A 14280-nucleotide genomic window follows, 5' to 3' on the forward strand; every position below is an offset into this window, starting at 1 on the left:
TACAGCCATGGACTGTTGCTCTTTAAAGTGCTGTCAAAACACAACCCTTCACAAAATTAATTATTTCCTTAAGATTCAGACTGAAGAACAGACTCCAAGGAAGCAAATTCCTTGCACTGGTATTTTCCAACCCCTCTGTGATGTGGACAGAGTGAGGAATTCTCTCTCAGAGAGCAGCAATGAGGCTTTGCAGGAGCACAATTTATTCCCACCCTTTTATTTCCCATTCCTTTCTCTTCCATCTGCTGCTGGTTCATCAATCATGACATTGATCATTCCAACAGCTCCAAGTGTCTGTTGCCTTTATGGTGAATAATGAATAAGTGCAAGATCAATCTCAAATCTCTCCTCAACTCAGGTGAAGTTTTGATGCCAGAAATGGGGCTGGTTTGACAGCAAATGTTGGCAGAGAACCCTCACCTTTATTTCACTGCTGTTAAATGGATATGAAAGCAAGTTGTGGTCTAATTCCACCTCCCAAAACACTTTCTGCAGAGCACAGGAAGGTCTCCACAATATTATGGACATAAACTGGAGAAAGTTTTCTCCACACAAGTAGTGCCTTTACCAACACTCCTACTCAGAGCCCTGAGTTCTCATTCAAGCAGCTCAGAATTCAGATTATTCTGATAGTCCCAATCTTGGCAGTGAAATAGTTGCAATTTGCCAACAACCTTCTTAACCAAAAGACCAAAAGAAATGAGAACTGACCTTCAATCACTGCCCAGACTTATTTTTAGATGTGAGCTGGGTGGGAAGGGGGCCTGGGAGACAGGGGAGTGTTCCAAGGTGGGTGTCACAGGTGAGACAGGGGAGTGTTCCAAGGTGGGTGTCACAGGTGAGACAGGGGAGTGTTCCAAGGTGGGTGTCACAGAGCCCTGTGAGACAGGGGAGTGTTCCAAGGTGGGTGTCACAGGTGAGACAGGGGAGTGTTCCCAGGTGGGTGTCACAGGTGAGACAGGGGAGTGTTCCAAGGTGGGTGGCACAGAGCCCTGAGAGACAGGGGAGTGTTCCAAGGTGGGTGTCACAGGTGAGACAGGGGAGTATTCCAAGGTGGGTGGCACAGGTGGGACAGGGGAGTGTTCCAAGGTGGGTGTCACAGGTGAGACAGGGGAGTGTTCCAAGGTGGGTGTCACAGAGCCCTGTGGGACAGGGGAGTGTTCCAAGGTGGGTGTCACAGGTGAGACAGGGGAGTGTTCCAAGGTGGGTGTCACAGGTGGGACAGAAGCTGGGAGAACTCCCCTCCAGGGAGTCCTTGGCACCTCCACACCCACCTGAGGGCTCAGCTCTGCTCACGGGCCAGCAATGATTCCAAAATCCCCCCTGACTCCCAGAGTCAGATCCCTCAGTGTGGAACTCCCTGCCCTGGGGGAGGGACTGGGGGCTCCCACCTGCACCTGAGGGGAGAGAATATTGGGGGTTTGGGGACCTCTGGGACCACTCACTGGTTCCAGAGGAGGAGCAGACCCTGGACAGGAGGAGCCCACCACTGTGACCAGACTGTGCCATCATCTGCACCAACAGGTTTTTCTTTCCCTTCCTTTTCCTTTGGACTCAGAGGAACCACGTGGGGCTCAGCACAGGGGCCACCAAACCCCCCTGTGTTTGTGCCCCAGGGGGTGGGTTACACTGCTGGGGTTTGTGGGTTAAACCCAATTTCTCTTTGTGCCACTGCATTTATTACAATATTCTTATTAAATTGCAACTCTGCCTTATAATCTCTCTTGTGTTGGGTTCATTTCTCCTGGCACTTTACCTTTAAACCAGCACAGAGGGCTTTTTAGTTTCTTTGTTCTTTAGTTTCTTTCTTTGTGTTAGATGTAGTTTAATAAATTAGCTGGAGTGGGACACCTGAGACCTGTGGCCCTTTGTCCACCACGACAAATTGCAACGACACAACTGCAAGGGGAGTGGGGAGGAAAAAAGGGGAGTTGTTTTGCCCTTACCTCTTGCCTATTTGGTGCTGTGGTAGTAGGTGGAGTTGGCAGTGCCTCCCCCTCGGATGGCATGGACAGCTGTTGGAGAAGACGCCGGGTAATGGCCGGGGCGGATGGGTTTGGCTGCACAGAGGGAACCAAAGAGCACAGTGAGCCTTCCCAGGAGGGTCTGCCCCTCACCTTCTGCCCCTGGCACTGCCCCCCACAGTGCCCACCCACAGGGCTGTGCTGGGCAGAATCACAGAATAGATTGGGTTGGAAAAGACCTCTGAGATCAGCATGTCCAACCCTTGGGCCAACTCCAGTCCCTTTACCAGATCATGGCACTCAGTGCCACGGCCAAGCTCAGCTGAAAAACCTCCAGGGATGGGGAATCCACCCCCTCTCTGGGCAGCCCATTCCAATCCCTGAGCACTCTCTCTGCAAAGAATTTCTTTCTGATCTCCAACTTCAATTTCCCCTGGCAGAGCTTGAGCCCATCGTGCCCCCTTGTCCTATTGCTGAGTGCCTGGGAGAAGAGACCAACCCCCAGCTGGCCAGAACTTCCCTTCAGGCAGTTCCAGACAGTGCTGAGGTCACCTCTGAGCCTCCTCTTCTCCAGGCTGAACACCCCCAGCTCCCTCAGCCTCTCCCCACAGCACTTGTGCTCCAGTCCCTTCTCCAGCCTCGTTGCTCTTCTCTGGCCCCGCTCCAGCCCCTCAAGCTCTTTCCTCAACTGAGGGGCCCAGAACTGAACACAACACTCAAGGTGTGGCCTCCCCAAGGCAGAGTCCAGGGGAAGGGTCACTGCCCTGGGCCTGCTGGCCACGCTAGTTTGGATCCAGGCCAGGATCCCATTGGCCTTCTTGGCCACCTGGGCACACTGGTGGCTCCTGTTGAGCTTCTGTCCCTCAGTCCCCCCAGGTCCCTCTGCCTGGCTGCTCTCCAGCCACTCTGTGACCAGCCTGGAGCACTGGCCAAAGTGCCAGCCCAACCCAAGCCACGCTCACCGATCTGGGCCGAGTGTGCCCGCCGTGCCATGTTCTTGGCCCTGACGGCCTCCTTGATACGATCCACCTCCTGCTGGTAGCGCTTGCGGTCCCTCAGGGCGTTCTCCTTGGCCTCCTTCAGTGCACCCTCCAGGGCCTTGACTCGCTCCGCCGTAGCACGAAGGCGTTTCTCCAGCTTAGGAAGCTCGCAACGAAGATCTGCATTATCACGAACCAGCTGCAGGGAGAGCACATGGGGGGGACAGGGTGGGTGTTACAGCTCCTGGGAACAGGCTGAGCACCATCAGGAGTTCAGAAAACACAGTGGCTTTAATAACAGAGGTGACCAAACTGCAGGAACCCAAAGAGAAGGGAAGAGAGAGGAGGAAAACAGGAGCCCTGCTTGTAACTATTCCTTGCTTTATTAACAGAGGTGACCAAACTGCAGGAACCCAAGGAGAAGGGAGAGAGAGGAGGAAAACAGGAGCCCTGCTTGTAACTATTCCTTGCTTTATTAACAGAGATCACCAAATAGCAGGAACCCAAGGAGAAGGGAGAGAGAGAAGGAGAAAAGGAGCCCTGCTTGTAACTACTCCTTGCTTTAACAGACATCACCAAATAGCAGGAAGCCAAAGAGAAGGGAGAGAGAAGGAGGGAGACTAAAGCAATGAACCCAAACGTGTCAGCACCCACTCACCATGGGGTTACTCATGGAGGTTGTCTGACCAACTCAGGACACCCCCAAAGGCAGGGTGGGTGTAACAGCTGCTGGGGAAAGACTGAGCACCATCAAGAGTTCAGAAAACACAGTGGCTTTTTTAACAGAGGTGACCAAATAGCAGGAACCCAAAGAGAAGAGAGAGAGAGAGAGAGAGGAGGAAAAACAGGAGCCCTGCTTGTAACTATTCCTTATTAACAGAGGTGACCAAACTGCAGGAACCCAAAGAGAAGGGAAGGAGAGGAGAAAACAGGAGCCCTGCTTGTAACTGTTCCTTGCTTTATTAACAGAGGTGACCAAACTGCAGGAACCCAAAGAGAAGGGAAGGAGAGGAGAAACAGGAGCCCTGCTTGTAACTGTTCCTTGCTTTATTACCAGAGGTGACCAAAGAGCAGGAACCCAAAGAGAAGGGAGAGAGAAGGAGGGAGACTAAAGCAATGAACCTAAACATATCAGCACCCACTCACCATGGGGTTACTGATGGAGGTTGTCTGACCAAATCAGGACACCCCCAAAGGCAGGGTGGGTGCTACAGGTGCTGGGGAAAGGCTGAGCATCATCAAGAGTTCAGAAAACACAGTGTCTTAAATAACAGAGGTGACCAAATAGCAGGAACTCAAAGAGAAGGGAGAGAGAGGAGGAAAACAGGAGCCCTGCTTGTAACTATTCCTTGCTTTATTACCAGAGGTGACCAAACTGCAGGAACCCAAAGAGAAGGGAGAGAGAAGGAGGGAGACTAAAGCAATGAACCTAAACATATCAGCACCCACTCACCATGGGGTTACTCATGGAGGTTGTCTGACCAACTCAGGACACCCCCAAAGGCAGGGTGGGTGTTACAGCTCCTGGGAACAGGCTGAGCACTATCAGGAGTTCAGAAAACACAGTGGCTTTTTTAACAGAGGTGACCAAATAGCAGGAACCCAAAGAGAAGACAGAGAGAGAGAGGAGGAAAAACAGGAGCCCTGTTTGTAACTATTCCTTATTAACAGAGGTGACCAAATAGCAGGAACCCAAAGAGAAGGAAGAGAGAGGAGGAAAACAGGAGCCCTGCTTGTAACTATTCCTTGCTTTATTAACAGAGGTGACCAAACTGCAGGAACCCAAAGAGAAGAGAGAGAGAGAGGAGGAAAAACAGGAGTCCTGCTTGTAATTATTCCTTATTAACAGAGGTGACCAAAGAGCAGGAACCCAAGGAGGAGGGAGCTGTTAGAAACCCTGGGAAGGGGCCTGGGACCAGGAGAGGCTGGAAGTGCTGCTGGTTCTGCAATTCCACCTCCTGGCCATGCATAGGACAACTCCAGCAATCCCACCCTGTCCCCGAGAGAGTTGTCCAAACCTCTTAGTTTCAATCCTGCAGCTGAACTGTGATATTCATTTAAATATTCTGTTTTCAAAGAGAAATTTAAGAGCCATGGAATCTCCTGAGCTGGAATGGACCCTCAAGGATCAGGAACTCCAATTCCTGGCCCTGCACAGGTGAATCCCAGGAATGCCACCATGTCCCTGAGAGAGTTGTCCAAACCTCATGGTTTCAGTCCTGCATTTTTGGTCTGGTTGAGGGGTGACATTCATTTAAATATTCTCTTTTCAAAGAGAAATTTACAGTCATGGAATCTCCTGAGCTGGAATGGACCCTCAAGGATCAGGAACTCCAATTCCTGGCCCTGCACAGGACAATCCCAGCATGTCCCTGAGAGAGTTGTCCAAACCTCATGGTTTCAGTCCTGCAGTTTGTCTGGCTGAGGTGTGATATTCATTTAAATATTCTCTTTTCAAAGAGAAATTTAAGAGCCATGGAATCTCCTGAGCTGGAATAGCCCCACAAGGATCATCAATTTCACCTCCTGGCCATGCATAGGACAACTCCAGCAATCCCACCATGTCCCTGAGAGAGTTGTCCAAACCTCCTAGTTTGTCCAAACCTCTTAGTTTCAATCCTGCAGCTGAGGTGTGATATTCATTTAAATATTCTCTTTTCAAAGAGAAATTTAGGAGCCATGGAATGTCCTGAGCTGGAATGGACCCCCAAGGATCAGGACTTCCAATTCCTGGTCTTGCACAGGACAATCCCAGGAATGCCACCATGTCCCTGAGAGAGTTGTCCAAACCTCACCTGCATTTTTTGTATGGTTGAGGTGTGATATTCATTTAAATCTTCTCTTTTCAAAGAGAAATTTACAGTCATGGAATCTCCTGAGCTGGAAGGGACCCCCAAGGATCAGGAATTCCAACTCTCTGCCTTTCTTCAGGACACAGAAATATCCAGGATTTCACAAATATTTGATCACCTCATGATTCCAAACTAGTGTGTCTTTCAGACAGCACTGGGGTTCATCCAAAATTCAACATCTCCAGGGGTTCTGACACACCCACCTGTGTGTTCCCTCCTCAGGCATGTGGGAAAGTTGGGACCTTCCCTCAGAAATCACTTTCAGGTTCTGTAGCTCTAAATTATAATATTATAAATTTATGCAATTTGGGATTCATGCCCTTCCCCAATTCAATAAGAGCCTGAGTGAGGAGCATCAATGACCCAAATAATCTGATTTTGGAGGCAGCAACAGCCAAGAGAGAGGATTGGGTTTGAAGAAAAGCAGTCAGAAAATGCAGGACAGTTTCTCCTGAGCAGATCCCACCCTGCCAGAAGTCCCAACAACCTGTTCCAAAGGAGTGATTCTCCCTGGTCTGGAGTGCAAAGGGGTTTATCTGGCACATGAATCCCACAGGAAAGCAGCACATTCTCACATTCACATGTTGTCTGACCATCCAAACCTTTTACACCTGCTGGTGGTGAAAAAAAAACCAACACAAACAAGCTAAAAAAACTGTCCCAATGTGCTTTTTCTGCAAGTGTTGGCCCTTGTTCCATGAAATAGTGATGATATGAAATCAGAGCAGCACAGTCAGGGCGAGTCCAAGGGCACTTTTCCCTCTAAGTTTGTTACAAGATGTGGATTCCAAGCTGGTTTTGAGTAAATCCACACTAATTAGAGCTGTAAAAATGCAGTTTTGAAGCCCAGCAAATGTGTGATTTGACTGCAGAAAAGGCAGAATGGCAAAAGAAAAGACACTCCTCCAACATGTGCCCATTTCCACATTTAGAAAGTAGGTCTTTCAACCATCTGTTCCCTGGGAAGCTCAAAAAACTGAGCCTTGGTGGACACTTGCTGTGGGCCAGCACCACTTGGTCTCCTGGCACTTCCAAAGGAATAAATAAAGCAAATTCTTCACTGAGACAGTGTCAGAAAAGTGCACTGCCCTCCCAACCAAACCAGGCTGGCATTCCATGAATTCCAGGAAGGAGGGAGGACACAGAGATGGGACATGCCCAGAAATGACCAACCTCAGCACCCCAAGGGGGGCACCAGCCCTTCAGCTGCCCAAAAAACCTCCATTTCTGCTTCCACACTGCAGACCTTTTTTTCCTCTCTTCCTGGGGTTCACTTTGGACTGCAAGGAGATTCCTGGGAACTCTCACCATTTCCTCCACTCCCAGCTTTATTCCTTCATTTGAGACCAACCTCAGCACCCCAAGGGGGACACCAGACCTTCAGCTGCCCAAAAAACCTCCACCTGCTTCTACACTCTGCTGGTGGAACCCACTGGAGTCACCCCCAAGGTGCCTCTGAGCAGCTCCAGCCCAGGGGACAAGCTGGGGGTGACACCTGGAAACCAGCTCTTTTTAGGCATTTCTTAGTGCCCAAACAGCTCAAATCTACTTTCATGGGAAAACTAAAGCTCATTTCACCCCCTGATGGAAGGACAGTGCTAAAGGGTCAAACACAGGCAGGTGGTGGTGGGAGAAGCCCCCTCAGGGAATTTTTCTCACCACACCAACACAAAAGGTTTGGGCTTGGAGTGCCAGGAGTGAGGAGAAAAGATGGCTGATGGCTTTTAGATTCCAGCTGAATGGTGGGGTGGGGTGAGAACACACAACCCCAACACCTGGGGGTGGGCAGAGGGTTTTCTTTCTTTGTTCCCCCTGTGTTGGTTTGACTTTTGGGGGGTTTTTCTTTAGGCAGCTGCAATAAAAAGGAGCCACTGCTGGCTGGTGAGGTCTCTTTTTCTGGCTCTGCTCTTTGCTTTTCCCCCTCCATCTCTGGGCACCCTGAGCTTCAGAGAGACAGAGAAGAGAGGACTCAGCTGCTTCAGGACACACTGCAGACCTTTTGTTTCCCCTCTTCCTGGGGATAGATTTGGACTGCAAGGAGATTCCTGGGAACTCTCACCATTTCCTCCACTCCCAGCTTTATTCCTTCTTTGTTTGAGACCAACCTCAGCACCCCAAGGGGGGCACCAGCCCTTCAGCTGCCCAAAAAACCTCCATTTCTGCTTCCACACTGCAGACCTTTTTTTTCCTCTCTTCCTGGGGTTCACTTTGGACTGCAAGGAGATTCCTGGGAACTATCACCATTTCCTCCACTCCCAGCTTTATTCCTTCTTTGTTTGAGACCAACCTCAGCATCCCAAGGGGGGCACCAGCCCTTCAGCTGCCCAAAAAACCTCCATTTCTGCTTCCACACTGCAGACCTTTTCTTTCCTCTCTTCTTGGGGGTCGATTTATACTGCAAGGAGATTCCTGGGAACTCTCACCATTTCCTCCACTCCCAGCTTTATTCCTTCTTTGTTTGAGACAAAGGACAAAGAGAGAGTTCATTGAGTGCTCACCCCTTGCTGGGAAAACACTGAGAACTCATCTTGCAACCAGCCAAGGTGTGACACTGACCCTGTCCCTCCATAGAACTGCTCCTGATGGGGGGAGCAGAAGAGGGAACCTTTGTTTATTTTACTTAGGGCTTATGATGCTTATTTTGTTTATGCTTATTCTACTTATGCTCATTTTGTTTATGCTTATTTTTTATGCTTATTACCTGGGACTAATGATAATACTTATTTTCTTCTTTTACTTATTCTCTTATCATGGAATTTGCTCAGTAATATGAAGTTCACTGGGTAACATGAAGCAAAACTCACTCACTGTCCTTGAAGGTGCAAGGTCTGTTTGCTCTGCTCTGTTTACAGCTATATCTATATCCACATATATATATATATATATAGTAGTGATGCCAAAGGGATTTTGTTCTGATTTTCACATTTTGTAGATTTTAGGAACACAGTAGTTGTGGATTTTTAGAGGGTTAATATTTCTAACAGTTTAATGCCTTTCTATCACTACCCCTGTCCCAGAACAAGGAGCTCAAATTCCTTTAGTTAATTAATCTTGTTCAGACTCCTTTCCAAGGTAGAGCTGAAGGATATCAAAGGCCAACAGAATGAAACATAAACACAGGTCAGAGTGACCCAGAAGTCAGAACTGGATGAACTCCAAGAGACCTTTGTGTGCCTGAGAAAGAAGAGTTCATGAAGATAGAGGGTCTTGACAACCCCAGACCCAATTCCAGGGGTTGGACCAGGGGTGGGACTGGGGCTGGACTGAGAAATGTGTAAAGCAATGATTGGAGGGGTCTGATTATAAAAGCCATGGAAACAAGAACTGGGACACATGGATGTCATCCTGTATTCCTGTGGGCTGCAGGCCCTGTGTTATTAAAGGACCTTTACTTTTATCTTACCCTGCACTAACGTGGCTCAGAGTCCTGGTTTTGGGGGGAGGGTCATTCAGGGCATCAGTAGTTAAGAACATTTATCCTTCTTATATCCATTTTCTAATTAAAGTTCCTTTTTCTTAAATTTAATCAGGAGTGACATGATTATTGTGGAGGAATCCTCTCCTCTGCTTTTGGTAAACAGTTTGGTTTGTCCCTCAAACTAAGACAGGCAGAGGGAAGAGCAGCTTCTCACCAGCTCCTGGTGCCAAGGAGTTCAGCACCTCTCCCTTCCAGATTTATCCTTGCACTGTGTATTTTTGGTTGGAGGGAGGGAAGAAGGACAGCAGGGAAAGGGGGAAGGAAGGGAAGGGGAGGCCCTCACCTGTTTGTGAACCTTTGTAAGCTGTTCCAGGTTGTTCTCAAGAAAGGAGATCTTCTGCTTCTGGGCAGCGCTGCCACCTCCGTCGTCGCTGTCCAGCTCAACACTCTGCACAGAGAGGGGCAGGGACTTCAGCTCTGGGGGAAAGTGAAGCTTCCCAAAGGCAGGAAAGTCTTACAGAGCTCCAAATTAAAGGAAAATTATCATACCTGGCCATGTGATATTTAATAACACATTCCTCACTACATAAAAAATGAACTGTTCTTACTATATAACAAATGACCTGTTCTTACTACATAGAAAATGAACTGTTCTTACTGAGCAATTAGGGGGGTCCTGAAGAGGAAAATCAAGTTATATTGTCTGGTTTCTGGTGCCCATTAATACCATCTGGTGCCCATTAATACCATCTTGGAGAATATTTTAACTGAACTCACTTGGGTTGGTTCATTTGTTTAACCAAGACTTGTCCTTAACCAATTAAGACCAAATAAAAGCAGATAAACAGCAGAACTGTTTTAATCTCGTTTCTCAAAAATAAAAACATGCCATTCTGTGCCAAGATGCACTAAAAGCTCCCAGAAGATCACAATAATACAGCCCAAAAGGGGAGGTTTGGGTTCAGAGGAGCAGAGTCTCACCTTTTTAACGCGGGTGGTGAGATCTTGGACAAACAGTTTGCGCAGATTGTGAAGAGTCTGAAGTTCTCTTGCCTGGAATCACAACAATTAAATAACCATTAATCACAGAGCAGTAAGAGATGGTAGACACTCTGGTGGGAAAGTTCTCCTTGAATCTGGGTTGATTGCAGGGGAGAGAGCTCTGGATTCTCCCTTTAACAAATGCATTAGAATCATGGAATGGATTGGGTTGGAAAAGCCCTCCCAGATCATCAAGTCCAACCCTTGGGCCAACTCCAGTCCCTTTACCAGATCATGGCACTCAGTGCCACAGCCAAGCTCAGCTGAAAAACCTCCAGGGATGGGGAATCCACCCCCTCTCTGGGCAGCCCATTCCAATGCCTGAGCACTCTCTCTGCAAAGAATTTCTTTCTGCTCTCCAACTTCAATTTCCCCTGGCAGAGCTTGAGCCCATCGTGCCCCCTTGTCCTATTGCTGAGTGCCTGGGAGAAGAGACCAACCCCCACCTGGCCAGAACTTCCCTTCAGGCAGTTCCAGACAGTGCTGAGGTCACCTCTGAGCCTCCTCTTCTCCAGGCTGAACACCCCCAGCTCCCTCAGCCTCTCCCCACAGCACTTGTGCTCCAGTCCCTTCTCCAGCCTCGTTGCTCTTCTCTGGCCCCGCTCCAGCCCCTCAAGCTCTTTCCTCAACTGAGGGGCCCAGAACTGAACACAACACTCAAGGTGTGGCCTCCCCAAGGCAGAGTCCAGGGGAAGGGTCACTGCCCTGGGCCTGCTGGCCACGCTACTTTGGATCCAGGCCAGGATCCCCTTGGCCTTCTTGGCCACCTGGGCACACTGGTGGCTCCTGTTGAGCTTCCTGTCCCTCAGTCCCCCCAGGTCCCTCTGCCTGGCTGCTCTCCAGCCACTCTGTGCCCAGCCTGGAGCGCTGCAGGGCTTGGGGTGGCCAAAGGGCAGGACCTGCACTTGGCCTTGTTGAACCTCATCCCATTGGAATCAGCCCATCCCTCCTGCCTGTCCAGGTCCCTCTGCAGAGCCCTCCAGCCTGTCCAGCTCCCTCTGCAGAGCCCTCCTGCCTGTCCAGCTCCCTCTGCAGAGCCCTCCTGCCTGTCCAGGTCCCTCTGCAGAGCCCTCCTGCCTGTCCAGGTCCCTCTGCAGAGCCCTCCTGCCTTCCAGCAGGTCGACACTCCCTCCCAACTTGGTGTCATCAGCAAATTTGCTGCTGATGGACCCAATCCCCTCATCTAAATCATCAATAAAGATGTTAAACAGGACATTAGTCACAGGCACTTAAGAGGTTTAAGTGCTTTTAAAATTGTGTCAAAAATCCAGACCTTCCCAGCTTCTGTTTTTATTATGCATCACCTTCTCAGGCTCAGCAAAACAACCCCCTTCCTCCAGACTGGAGGTGTCACACCAGAAGAGCTCCAGGAGGAGGGAGGAGGCACATCATGTGCAGGGAAGGGTAAGAGCAACCTTTTAAAAGTTTCATTTTAGGTGGTTCAAAGGTTTTCATTCAAAAATCAAAATTCTATCACCCGGGTACACACATGGAAGGGAAAAGTGGAATTAATTAAGACCTACCACTGTTTCCTCCAGCCCCTTGAGGTCTTCTCTTGCTTGTTCCCTTTTATCATTCAGGAGTCTGGAGAGAGCACAAAAATGGAACACCAACCAAGAATGCTGCAGTCACATCACACAGAAGAGAATAATTTGGGCTGCCCCAAACATGCACCTTTCTTAAACATTTCCACCTTTCTCACATGGAAGGGCAGAGTCACCACTTACACCTTTTATATCCACACACAGAATTTTTTTCTCTCTTATTTCCAGGAAAAGTTTTTGCTGAGACAGCTGAGTTATTACTCACAAAACAAAACAGAAAAAAAAAATCAACAAAACACCACCAAACCCCCTCCCACCTTTTTCCTTGTTTGTCTTTGCTGTGCATTAAGGAGTGAGAGATTTCACACTTGCTGTGAGCTCTAATACAGCATTTTTTGGCAAGTAACAAACCCTCTACTAAAAAACCCAAGGATATAAAAATATGGAGGAATTGGTGATCATTTATTAAAGCTGCCTGTTGGTATTTCCAGTGTGAATATTCCAGTGAAAATGCCTCTCACTGCCACATTTCCTGGGATCAGTTTAACACATTCAAGGACACCAGAGGAGAAAACTCTTGACTTACATGAGCTTTTCCAGTTTCATTTCTCTTTCCTGGTCCTCAATTTTTAATTTATCATAATCAGCACTCAGTTTTTCTTGTTCCAGCTGCAGCTTCTGGTTCAAACTGGAATGAGAAAGGAAAAGTCAGCAGAGCTCAGTCCTGGACCCCCTAAAATGGGTAAAACCCCATGAGCAAAATGGGCTTGGACAGAGAAAGCAAAGCTGTAATTTCACTGAAAAATTCTGAAAGAAATGAAGCATAAAGAGCCTGAAGAACAATATTTTTAAGATATTGGAGAACTCAATTCAGGGGTTTGTTTCCTTGGCCTTAAAGACACGACCACCTTTCTGTGCTGCTTCCTTAGAGCTCTCCCTTCTCTCTGATTAGTCCTTGGCCACACAATAATTAGGCTGAAATAATTAATATTACCCCAGGATTTCCCAGATTTTAGACACAGGAGAATAGAGGAGCAAAACACTCCATTTTCCAAGTGCTGCAGCATCTAACAGATATATTATTATATAAAATATGATTATTGCTGTGTCAGGAAGAGACATGAAGCAAATTGGAGTCACCCAGAGGTCTGTGCCAGGAGAAGCTGCTCTAAGAGCCCCCCAAAACCTTCCTGGGTCATGGTCAGTGGTGGCCTTGATGACTTGAGAGGTTTTTTCCAACCTAAATGTTCTCCTCTGACCTGCAGGTGTAACTCTGGGTTACACCTCTGGGTTACACCTCAGGGTTCCTCCTTCCCTATGATTAATCCTTGGCCACACAATAATTAAGCTGAAATAATTAATATCACCCCAGGATTTCCCAGATTTTGGACAGAGGAGAATAGAGGAGCAAAACACTCCATTTTCCAAGTGCTGCAGCATCTAACAGATATATTATTATATAAAATATGATTATTGCTGTGTCAGGCAGAGACATGAAGCAAACTGGAGTCACCCAGAGGTCTGTGCCAGGAGAAGCTGCTCTAAGAGCCCCCCAAAACCTTCCTGGGACATGGTCAGTGGTGGCCTTGATGACTTGAGAGGTATTTTCCAACCTAAATGTTCTCCTCTGACCTGCAGGTGTAACTCAACTCTCTCTTTTTCCTCTCTATCCTTGTATGGACTTTCAATCTCCCCAGTGGGGACTTTGATCCACCTTGAAAACCCATTTCAGGGCTTTCTGTTGCATGGAAGGAGAGAACAAACCCACAGAGGACAGAATATCACACAGAAAGACCCACCAAACCAACCCCAGAGTGTCCCTGTGGTGTCCCAGGACAGGGAAAGGGATGGAGGGAGGGAACGTACTCTCGGATCTCATCGATTATTTTCTGCTTCTCCTCGATCTCGTCCCTCAGCCTGGACAGCTGTTTCTGGTGGGCTTCCCTGTGGCTCTCCATCTGCTGCTCCAGGGCCTTCTGCAAGAGCAGAGCCAGCGTGAGACACGGAGCTGAGCCCCCTCCTCCTCCTCCTCTTCTGCCTCCTCCTCCTCACCCTCCTCCTCCTCACCCTCCTCCTCTTCTTCCTCCTCCTCACCCTCCTCCTCTTCTTCTTCCTCCTCCTCCTCTTATTCCTCCTCCTCCTACTCCTCCTCTTCTTCCTCCTCCTCCTCACCCTCCTCCTCCTCCTCCTCTTCTTCCTCCTCCTCTTCTTCCTCCTCCTCACCCTCCTCCTCCTCCTCCTCTTCTTCCTCCTCCTCCTCTTCTTCCTCCTCCTCCTCACCCTCTTCTTCTTCCTCCTCCTCTTCTTCCTCCTCCTCCTCCTCTTCCTCCTCCTCACCCTCCTCCTCACCCTCCTCCTCCTCCTCCTCCTCCTCTTCTTCCTCCTCCTCTTCTTCCTCCTCCTCCTCCTCACCCTCTTCTTCTTCCTCCTCCTCCTCCTCTTCTTCCTCCTCCTCCTCACCCTCCTCCTCCTCCTCCTGTT

The 14280-nt window shown here is 48.8% G+C and overlaps 1 protein-coding gene across 1 annotated transcript in view; it reads right to left on the reverse strand.

The window, feature by feature from the left end:
• The window catches only part of KIF5C (kinesin family member 5C), an 81556-nt gene that overhangs the window by 5381 nt on the left and 61895 nt on the right, over window positions 1-14280 (reverse strand). The window contains exons 19-25 of the mRNA XM_071562453.1: window positions 13666-13775; window positions 12386-12487; window positions 11779-11839; window positions 10196-10267; window positions 9558-9662; window positions 2927-3143; window positions 1947-2060 (exon numbers count right to left, since the gene is read on the reverse strand). Coding sequence (XP_071418554.1) covers window positions 1954-2060; window positions 2927-3143; window positions 9558-9662; window positions 10196-10267; window positions 11779-11839; window positions 12386-12487; window positions 13666-13775 — 774 coding nt within the window. The 3' untranslated portion in view covers window positions 1947-1953. The remainder of the gene's footprint in view (window positions 1-1946; window positions 2061-2926; window positions 3144-9557; window positions 9663-10195; window positions 10268-11778; window positions 11840-12385; window positions 12488-13665; window positions 13776-14280) is intronic.

Source organism: Pithys albifrons, chromosome 8 (genome assembly GCF_047495875.1).
Source record: "Pithys albifrons albifrons isolate INPA30051 chromosome 8, PitAlb_v1, whole genome shotgun sequence".
In the NCBI taxonomy this organism is placed as follows: Eukaryota; Metazoa; Chordata; class Aves; order Passeriformes; family Thamnophilidae; genus Pithys; species Pithys albifrons.